At 38.9% G+C, this 10,097-nt stretch overlaps 1 protein-coding gene across 2 annotated transcripts; it reads left to right on the forward strand.

Moving 5' to 3' along the window:
* The first annotated feature begins 391 nt into the window (after nucleotides 1–391).
* LOC116302767 (metalloprotease TIKI homolog) lies at nucleotides 392–8,954 on the forward strand. Of its 2 annotated transcripts, XM_031712135.2 has the most exons (8): nucleotides 392–584; nucleotides 773–912; nucleotides 1,028–1,084; nucleotides 1,211–1,786; nucleotides 4,509–4,833; nucleotides 6,651–6,741; nucleotides 7,234–7,407; nucleotides 7,977–8,954. In XM_031712135.2, the coding sequence occupies exons 2-8, from the start codon at nucleotides 868–870 to the stop codon at nucleotides 8,119–8,121; spliced, it is 1,413 nt and encodes a 470-aa protein (XP_031567995.1). In that variant the 5' UTR covers nucleotides 392–584; nucleotides 773–867; the 3' UTR covers nucleotides 8,122–8,954. The 2 variants fall into 2 exon arrangements, with proteins under 2 accessions (XP_031567995.1, XP_088880476.1); XM_089024350.1 differs by having other exon boundaries at nucleotides 392–912.
* Nucleotides 8,955–10,097: the final 1,143 nt, after the last annotated feature.

Consider the following 10,097-nt stretch of genomic DNA (forward strand, 5'->3'; position numbering starts at 1 on the left):
TACCGCGCGAACTCTAGCGCAAACTAAAGTTAACTGGAATAATAGGTAATCTTCTTAAATAGCTCTATAAGTAAAAACCATTTACTTAGAGCTTGCACCAGCTTAAGTATAATCCTTACATTTGGCCCCTAATACTGGTGTATCTGACATTTAAGTACATAGTCAATATACAAAGCTAAGTGCTTTGCGGAGCTTTTGAAAGCTGCTGGATTTTTTTTTCTTTTTTCCTTCAGTCTTAGTTCTCGCTCGGAATTCGTGGTTGATTGTTTCATGGTTCAGATAAACAGATGGTTTTACATTCCACTTAGCTTTAATAACACACACAATAAGGTTAAAATCAAAGGGTCGTGAAGAATGGAAGTAAGAGCAAATGGTTTTCATTGGTGCGTTAGTGTTTGAATTGCAGCCACGAGGATAGCGGTTCCTGTGATATGCTTAGACCCCAGGGACTTGCAGTGACAATTACTCTAACTCACTTAAGCTTGACGACCTCACAGCTAACCGACTCGTGGGTTTATTCTTAACGCAGCACCACTCACAGCTAAATTATCGATTTGAAGTAACTTCAAACCGACTCAATTAAGGTCAGTTTTTGAGTCACTAGCACACCGCTCTTGCTTATGCACAAAGGGACAGTCCGCTTTTGTTTAGAGGTCTCTTGAATTATTGTTCCAATTACTCAACACTTTGAACCAATCATAGACATCCTCACTCAGTCGTGAAGACTCTATAAGTGAACTTGGTGACATGACTTCAAAAATTGTCTGTTAAGAAACATGAGTGCGAAGAGCCGATGGATTGGTGGCCTAAGAAACGAATAAACTGGACTAAGCCGTCAGCCCATCTTCTGGCGAGATCGATGGAGGAATGGCCGAATTGTTTCACGTAATACTTTGGGTTATAATTCTAAGCGTAAGTTGGTCGACAGACTGAAAACAAATCGCATTAAGTAAAGCATTAATATGGTTGATCAAAGACGACTTAAAATTCATGTATCAATCTTGTAAATTTTTATTGTGTGTGACAGGGAAGTATTGAAGTTACGACGTCGCGGGTTGCTTTAGAAAAGTGTCAAGATTCGACAGTAAGTTTATATGTTTTGAATATTTATAATCGTATTACACGCAGTAAGCCCACTTTATGACCGTCTTTTTAATTGAAATTGAAATACTTATCCTCCAAGCGAAAACACTCTTGTTTATATTTTTAGTCTCAGACTGAGTTGAATTCATTCCTATGGTTGATTAAGAGGTCTCCACCAGCGTATTTCTTTGGAACAATCCACGTACCTTATACTCGAGTATGGGACTACATACCTATTAACAGCAAAGAGGCTTTCACGAACAGCCAAAATGTGTATTTTGAACTGGACTTGACCAACGAAAGCACTATGCGAGCTCTCGTAAAATGTCAGCTATTGCCTACGGGAAAGTTGCTAAAACATATCATTCCACGAAGGATGTACAAACGCTTGAAATCTCATCTAAAATACATCAGGAGAAAGATTCCTTCGTGGTTGCATAGAAAGGACAGTCGGTACGGAACTCACGGGACACCCTACGCTGATCGACTCTACGAACTTTTAACTAAAGATTGGGAACGTAAAAGACCGATATGGGTAATGTTAATGGTGAATTCGCTAACTGAGAGCGATATAAGGAATCGCGGGATTCCCGTTTTAGATCAATACCTCGCGATACAGGCTTCGAGGGGTAGCAAACTTATTGGTGCAGTGGAGAACGTTGAAGAGCAGTGCAGTCCCCTAAACACCTTGAACGTGTCTCAGGTTTGTATGATTAGAATTCTGTCATTGCTTAAACAGTGTTTAATCTATGAGCCACGAAAAGTATAGCTGTCGTGGCTATAGAGTTTATTTTTGATCTGAATTCATTTGTCAGATTGATGCTCAAAGTCACTCCATCTTTATGCGCTTCCCTAGAATGCATGTCAAAATGTTCGGTGTTTAAAAATTACCTTTATTCAAGACAAGAGCATTTGTTATTATCTTCGCAAGTTGAACTAGAATTGCATGCTTGATAGCTTAGTCAAGCTGAACGAACGATTGAGATATTGCTTCTGCTTCGCGTTCAGTAACACAAACCAACTGTGCATCGAATGCGGCGCCTAGTCCTAATTCGTACCACAACTTAATATACGATGTGTGTAAACGCTCGACTTTACTTCATGCTAATCCAATGCAGACGACAGTATTATATATCTTCTTAGCATCCGTCGCGAATTCGTAATTCCTCTTGCTGTCTTTGTTGTTCATACGATAGCTTACTTGTGGTGGTACACTGTATATCAATACGGACAGATGGCTTACTATTTATGAGATTTGGACAAGTCGTTTCTAAATTGCTGTATAAACTGATCGACGGCGTTCTAATTAGCTTACAATAGCAACATAAACACGCTAGCGGTTGGGTTTTGCTCGAATTTAGTGTCATTGAACAGTAATTCAATAAGAAATACAATGTCACGCTGATCCTGATGCGGCTAAAACAATCTTGAGGTCAAAAACGTTTCTCCGGAAACTCAATGTATACAGTTAATAAAGCTCAATTTTCAACGTCTAAGGAATGCACTTATCTTAACTCGACATCTATTTTCAGATTTTAAAAGCTTGGAAAATTGCTTTTAGGTCTAGATTTCCAGATTGGATTTCCGAAGTTTATCTTTGCGCTCGCACCACGTGCCAAGTTTTGAAGATACCTATCGTCCGAGCTCGGTACCCTGAAACACTGATATCGTTTGACTTCGTTGTGAATGTTATTGTTATTTTAAACATATGTGTAGTTGTCTTGTGCAATTTGCGCCTTTCTTATCAAAACACATTCCTGTAGATGCGATATACCGCCGGGATAGTCTGAGCGTCGAGCACATGGCTTGGTTTATATTACTCCTTAATGAAAGTAGACTATCAGAATCAGCACTGAAAAAAAAGCTATGCGGCGTGACGACGGAGTATTATGTCAATAGAGTATTTTATTGAACAATAGTTTTAATCAATTTAAGAGGGAAAATGCACAATATACCCTTAGGGGGTTCTTTCTGTATATGACTGTGTTTCATATATCGATATTAATTTTTGTGTGGCGGTCGCTAAGGTCAAAGATGATACCAGCTCACCTCAGAGGGGAGCCGTTGTTGAACGAGTATAATTCTCTTAACAACACTTAGCTCAATCGAAATTCAATTATCCTTTGATATGTTTAATTAAATATGCAAACACTAATGAAGGCTCTCCTAAAACACTTGTATGTGTTAATTAATTGCCTGGGAGTGTGTTTTGAAAAGAATTCGCTCGTCAGTACTTTGATAAAAACTGTCGTAGTTCGAAAATCATGTGGGTTTTCTTTAGTACGATGTTTAAAAAATGCGTTTCTGCATTCTTCGGTTAAACAAAGCGCTAAAAACGTCGTTGAAAACGCATTAGCTACACTTTGAACCTTTCCTTAACTTTCAAAGCTAAACGCAATTCGTTTTTTTAACTTAATACAAATAGAACTTTTGCTTAAGTTCTATCAACTTTGTTTTGAAACAGAAAATTTTGCAGAACGTTAATTCGTGCTCACAATCCATTGTGACGCTAAATCTTTTCACAAATCTTTGTAAACAACTTTAATTATTCCAATACATTTAGAAACAAAAGAAAATCCTTTGACAGCGCTGGATAAACATGATTCGGTTTGAGATTACAATCTGTAGAAAAAATGGCACCGTGTCAGTAAACGACGACCACTGGCGCCATTTCGGAAGCAGTTGTCCGTTCTCACTACGAGTTAAAACTGAAAATATTCAATAATATTACCTAAGAGTCGCCAATGCTTTTAATGCTTTTTATAAAATAACAAACAAACAATCTGGTTCTTCTGGTATTCTGTTCTTAATCCTCTTTATTTATAGCTGGAATAAGATTATTAATCAATGAGTTTGTTGTAGTGAAGTTATGTTACGTTGAATTTATTCTGTTTGTTTTGCAATGAAGTTTTGTTGTTTATACAACTTCATGCGAATAAAAAAACTGTTCAGTGGAATGAAGACAGTGTTTTTGTCGTTTTACTCAAACGTTATTTGATAAACTTTTGTTATGTCCGTCCGTCGAAGGCATTCTCGTTCCCAGAGCTGGCGCTAATTACCAGCCGTCGTTGCCTCCCGCTGATAGCGCAGGAACTAGGAACGAGAATGCCGTCGTCCGTCGTCCGTCGTCCGTCGTCCGTCCAAATGTTTGTTCTATGTTCGTTTGCAGTTCGCTCACTCGTTTAATCTATTCTTTTGAGTTCTTCAGTGCGCGTTTTTTAAATTATTCGTTTGCTCCCCCAACTGTCCGTCTTTTCGTTCGAGTGATCGTTCTTTCTTCCAAGATTTTTGTTTCTTAGTCTTTTAGTTAGGCCTTGACCGAGCCCACGCACTCGACTTGAAGTGTATCAAACCTACCAAGGAAAGAAACCGCTGTCCACAAGAATGACTGCTTCGCACTAATAGACTGTTCTTGTTTCTGATAGGTTATCTTCGCTCTTAACCAGTCCCTTCACTTCCAAGAAAGACTGCGCCGAGGCAAAGCGCACCTGACCTACACAACAGATGACCTTATAAATCACTACAATTGTGGGGACTTGAAGACCATATTATTCTCGACCCAGTCCACTCAAGTATCACCGCTGACCGCTAATTCAACGCGTGAAGAAAGTCAGAGAAGAAAAGCCCAAAACATTGACTCCTACTTCAGGAATGAATTAATTTATCAACGGAATGTTCGTATGGCGCGAAGAGTCGTTGAACTTCTGCGTGATAATCCAGAAAAGGATTTCTTCTTTGCATTTGGAGCGGGTAAGTCCGAGGTTGGCTTCTTTTCCTTAGGCCCGGTTCATACGTCAAACTTTTCATGAACCGAACCTAACACATTGAAAATCGACCAAAGATCGTCAAAATATCTACTTTTGCTTCAGACGTCGTACCAAATTCAGTCCATCCAATTAGACTTTTCCATGTCAAGCATTTCGCAATTGAATATAATATATGCATTAGGTTCGGCTCATGAAAAGTTCGTCGTTTGAATCAGAGTAGCTCCGAAGTCGTAATTCCCAACCGCTTCAGTCGATCTTAACGATTGGTTCGATCTCAATGTTATGGTCGAACTTAATATATTTTCAGACGTCGTACTTTTCATGAACTTAATTCTTAACATTTGGTTCGGCGCATGAAAAGTTCGACGTATGAACCGGGTCTTAGGCATATATGAATCAGCTATTACCGCCGAGTCACGGACTCTTAGGCTATAAAAATCCAGTAGTTTCGGCTGTTGTATCACAGCAATATGGGACAATCAAAAACAAAACATTTAGCTTCGTGCTACTGTTGAAACGGCTCAAAAATCGAATAAGTCACTTGCATTATTTCGTCATTTACCAGAATGGCTTGAATAATTTATGTTAAATACAACCAACATTGTCTTCCTGTTCTCATGAGTGAAGACAAATGCGAATAACAAATAAAATTTGCAAAGTATTTTGGTGGTGGTAGTAAAAGGACGCCATCATGGAGAAAAACACCCTCGAGGTACAGGAGAAAACCAACAAACAACTCTACTCACATACGACACACCGAGCGTGGGAATCGAGCCCGGATCGTCTTGATGAGAGGTGACGCCATAGTAGGGCATGCGCACATCACTTCTACTTCCCACAAGATGTGAGCATAAGCTGTGTCAATGTATTCATCATTTTCCATACATTGGTTCACTGGTCAAACAGAAAGCGTTCAAGCCAGGCGCAAAGGTACTTTCAAAGGATTATTCAAATTTGAACCTTGCAACCTCGACTGAATGCTTTGTGTTTGACCAGTGAACCGATGTATGGAAAATGGTGAATATCGCTAAAATTTGGAGGTTTGGAGTTTCACTGAGCTTGTGAGCGTGGTGTGAGCTGTGCGCTTTTCTTTGTAATATGGTTTAACTTTGTAGAGCAGTCCTGTTCTTACCTCGCATACATGAATGCATACTCGACAACTTGCTAGAACTTATCGTCGCGCTTTTTGGTAAAAGGATTTATATTATGGGTTGCCTGTGATATACAAGGTATGACGTCGCTGGCATTTGAGTTTGCGTTTTTTGAATAAATGTTTTAACTTACAGTTATTGAATCGGTTCAGTCGAGAGTCGACACCAAACTTGAGAGACATAATATTCATAACATTGCATTGGATTCATCCATGCTACCCATTTGTTATCCGCGCAATAGACCTCTTTACCTTGGGCGTAATGTTTTTTCCATCACAGACCACTTGTCATTCTCTTGAGAATATGATTTTTTGTTTGAGTCGTTTCCATATTCATGAGTCTTCCCATGCAAATGTAAACAAAGAAAGGATACTCTAGGGGATGATAAAGATAATAATATAGCTTTTTACCTTGGGCTTTTTTTAAATACCATTTCAGACCATGTGTCATTCCCTAGAGAATAATATTCTTTGTTTGAGTTGTATCCATATTCATATGTTTTCTCATGTGCAACCGAGCGCAAACCTTAAAGAAATACATGATACTCTAGGGCATGACACGTGGTCTAAAAAGGGAAAACATTACGCTCGAGCTGTAGAGTTGTTCTAATGATGAAATAAAATTGAAATTTATTTTATTTTTCTGGCAGGTCATTTTCTTGGTAACCATAGCATCATTGACTTAATAAAGAAAGAAGGATACGGTATTGAGTATGTCAAGTCTACGCAAAACCTCCCAAGGTCAGCCTCCATGACATCATATGATAGTGCAAAGCCCCTATTGGCGAAAAAAAAAAATTGTCATCGCTTATCACCACCGCAAGTACAGCAGTGGCGCAGCTCAAAGGGGTCGAACTGAAAGCATGTGAAGGCGCCTCTGGCAGCCGCTATACAGTCCATGTATGACCCCGGAGCACAGCTCTAACCAGTTTAAATTAGTTAGGGTTGGTGGGATTCGAACCCCGGACCTCAGAGGCGAGAGGCGAGCGTTTCACCATCACACCATCCTGACTCCCAAGATATCAAGTGCGCGGAGAGGAAAAAGACATTAAGATATTCTCCTCGCTTTCCTTAGCCAGTTTTCTTCCTTCTCTCTATTTCTTTCCAGAAATTTCTCCCTCCGCGAAAAATAACGAAAAACTATCTTCCTTAAATTTTTCCCGTTTTTTTCCACTTTCCTCCCATGATCCGTTCCTTTCCGCTATATCAATCTTTTTTCGTTTTCTTTTTCAGCTACAAAGCAAAAAAGTCAATTTTAACGAACAAAGAGTTCCCCAAGAAACGGGGGTGTCGCGGCAGAAGAAAAAGAAAGAAAAAATGTGAAAGTTTAAGAAACAAAAAACGCCCCGATTACAGTAGAGTTCGCTTGCTACAGAAAGCTACAAGAAGGCCGTACCCATCGAATAGGTGAGATTGCGTGACGTAGAACGGGAATTAGAGCAAATTTCGTATAACTGTGAAAAGCTCACGGCACGAGTACGATCGTGACACGTCAAGGCATATGCCAGACCAATCATACGGCACTTGAATTTGTTCTCCTTCCAATCAAATGCCCGAAACACGTCATTAACAATGCGTTGACACGGTCACGCAAATGTCACTGCAGTGCCAAACCGACCACATTGTGCTAGAAATATCCCCAAAAAAATTCTAGAAAACGTCACGGTGGCGGCAAGGCACGCATACAGCTCCAACTTTTTCACAGTCATAAAACAAATGTTGTAGTAGGGTCTGAGTCAGTGGCGTAGCGATAGTACCAAGATTTGGAGTTGGCAAGCACGCGCGTTTTTGACGTTCCGTATATGCTATGGCGCGAAAATTTCCAGCAAATCCACAGGTAGCCAAATAAAACAGAAAGAGGACAATTTTACATTTTTTGTCAAACTTGTTATGCCATTGGACTGAGCGTAAACTTTTATCCCTGAAAGATGTTACATTAAACGGTTATTTCATTCATTATTTCAATTTATTTTCAGGCCTGTCACGTCAGTCCTAAATAATGACGTTTACCAAAGAAATATGTGGTCACGAAATGCTGTGTCACGGCCAGAAATTTGGACGATGAGCTCTACTCTGATGCGTTTAGTGTTGTTGAACGTTTTGTATGGTGTAATTCGATGAGGAGTCGATGAATTTCTGGCATTTGCTTTCCTGTATTCCTGTAATCGAGTCCAACTTATGGGAGGAGAAAAATATATCCTGGAAAAGAGTACCTCCGAGATCTCTACAGTAATAGACACCTTGCATGTGACGTCAAAGGAGCTCAATTTGGAGGGAAGGGAAACAATACAATTTTAATGCTCCTTGGAATTGGAAACCTATTGTTTTGCCCTCCAAATTGAGCGGCATTCCGAAGTGCTGCAAGGAGTCTATAGATCAGAACACTACATAAAGAAATATATGTATGCTTTATTCTCCATGGATTCGAAATCAATTTATTTACATATTGGGCTTCCTGTTAGCCATAGAAATGAGGCTGGAATTGACATGAATCCTTATACTCATAAATGAAGGAAAATTCGTAAAGAAAATTCCAGGCTTTAAACATTTTGTTTTTACATGAAATTGAGGTTCCGACTGACATAATCTGACAAGAAATTGAGACACATACAACTAAAAAAAACAAAATGAAAAAACTCGTTTTCATGAGCATTTAAAAAAAAATTATCTACCAGTCATTCCCGTGTACATGAAATTGAGGCTGTGACTGATATCACCTACTTATACTCTTGCATCATTCAAGATGGGAATTTTCCAAACGTTGAAGTACAGTTTGTTTATAGTACTCTTTTGTATAGGGTATGCCACAAGGTTCAGTACTTGGACCTAAAGTATTTCAAAAATATTATCATCATTTCTAGTGTTTTATTGGTGGAAGTGACGTGGAAAATCTTAAAAAGATATATAGAAATATACTTATGAATATATTAACCCATTAAAAGGTTAGCCACGCGTTTGTAAGATGTATGAAAGAAATGATTACTGGGTTGCCTGTGGAGGGTTGTAGTTTATGAAGAGTTGGGAGACAGGGCCTATGGTTTAATGTCCTGCCCCAAAGACTGGAAGGTCTAAACAATTTGCAGATGTAATTACAAATGCAGTTCTGCTTCCAAGTTATTTTTAGACCCCCACCACCTCCGAGTATTGGTCAGGCCGTGGGCCTGCAGGTTCCCCCCTTTGGTTAACCATAGAGGTTCCTTGAATGCCAAAGTTTTGCAAGCCCCCGATCCCTGGTTTCACCACTGCCCACAGAGAGTAGATTGGATTATGCCCAATAGAGTATCAGCAGTCCATTTTGGACCTATGGAATCCCTTTTTTTTGTGTGTGTTCGTGACATGGACCTTTACGGGCCATTATAATGGCATTTTTCCAATTAAGGAGAATGACAACTTTCATTTTGGTGTATTTGACATTTTTAAATCCTCATATCTTGTCAAGAATTTTTGATAGGATTTCTCACATCTCATCTACGTTAGCAAGCTCTATCATTTCAAGGAGAAGCAGAAAAAAATATTTTTAAAGATTATTCTAAATTATAGAAGCCACATCATGACAAATGTCTACTGCTGGTCCAAGAAAGCAAAATAAACATTGTTCATACATATAGTACCAACTTTTATTACAAACAACAATCATAACAAAAAATAGACAGGCAACCCAATATGAAGGACATTATTTCTTCTCATCTTGTCTGTGCATGTCTGTCTGTCCACTTGATCTTGAATCTTTTTCAAAGCCGCTATATCTTGATTAACGAGTTTCTCACGAAGCAGATAACCTTAATGAATCAATAATACAGGCAACTTCTTCGTCAAAGGACTTAAATTCTATCTTTGAACTTGAAAAAAACTTTTTAGCTTGCATCACTTCAGACAAATGCGTAAGATAAAGACTTGATAACAATGCCTTTTGAATATAGAATTATTGAATTTCCAGGCCCTAAAGTGAAGAATCAATCTCCAAGTACCAGAGTTTCTATTTTAGACCCTCTTTTCACGACCAAGGTGTTTCTTTCCGTTGTCCTTTCATAATAAAATCAACTTTTTCCTGAATTTCATTGTTGTACAGCCTCAAAGAGCTCTCATATTTCTTCCTC

This window comes from Actinia tenebrosa, unplaced genomic scaffold (assembly GCF_029948245.1).
Source record: "Actinia tenebrosa isolate PJP-AT-01 unplaced genomic scaffold, QUT_ActTen_1.0 PGA_scaffold0__85_contigs__length_37466705, whole genome shotgun sequence".
Lineage (NCBI taxonomy): Eukaryota > Metazoa > Cnidaria > Anthozoa > Actiniaria > Actiniidae > Actinia > Actinia tenebrosa.

Coding starts and splice junctions, on each gene's coding strand:
- LOC116302767 (XM_089024350.1), top strand. CDS start 868: ATGGCCGAATTGTTTCACGTAATACTTTGGGTTATAATTCTAAGC. Junction 913..1,027: donor TTTGGGTTATAATTCTAAGC/GTAAGTTGGTCG, acceptor TGTGTGTGACAG/GGAAGTATTGAAGTTACGAC. Junction 1,787..4,508: donor ACACCTTGAACGTGTCTCAG/GTTTGTATGATT, acceptor TGTTTCTGATAG/GTTATCTTCGCTCTTAACCA.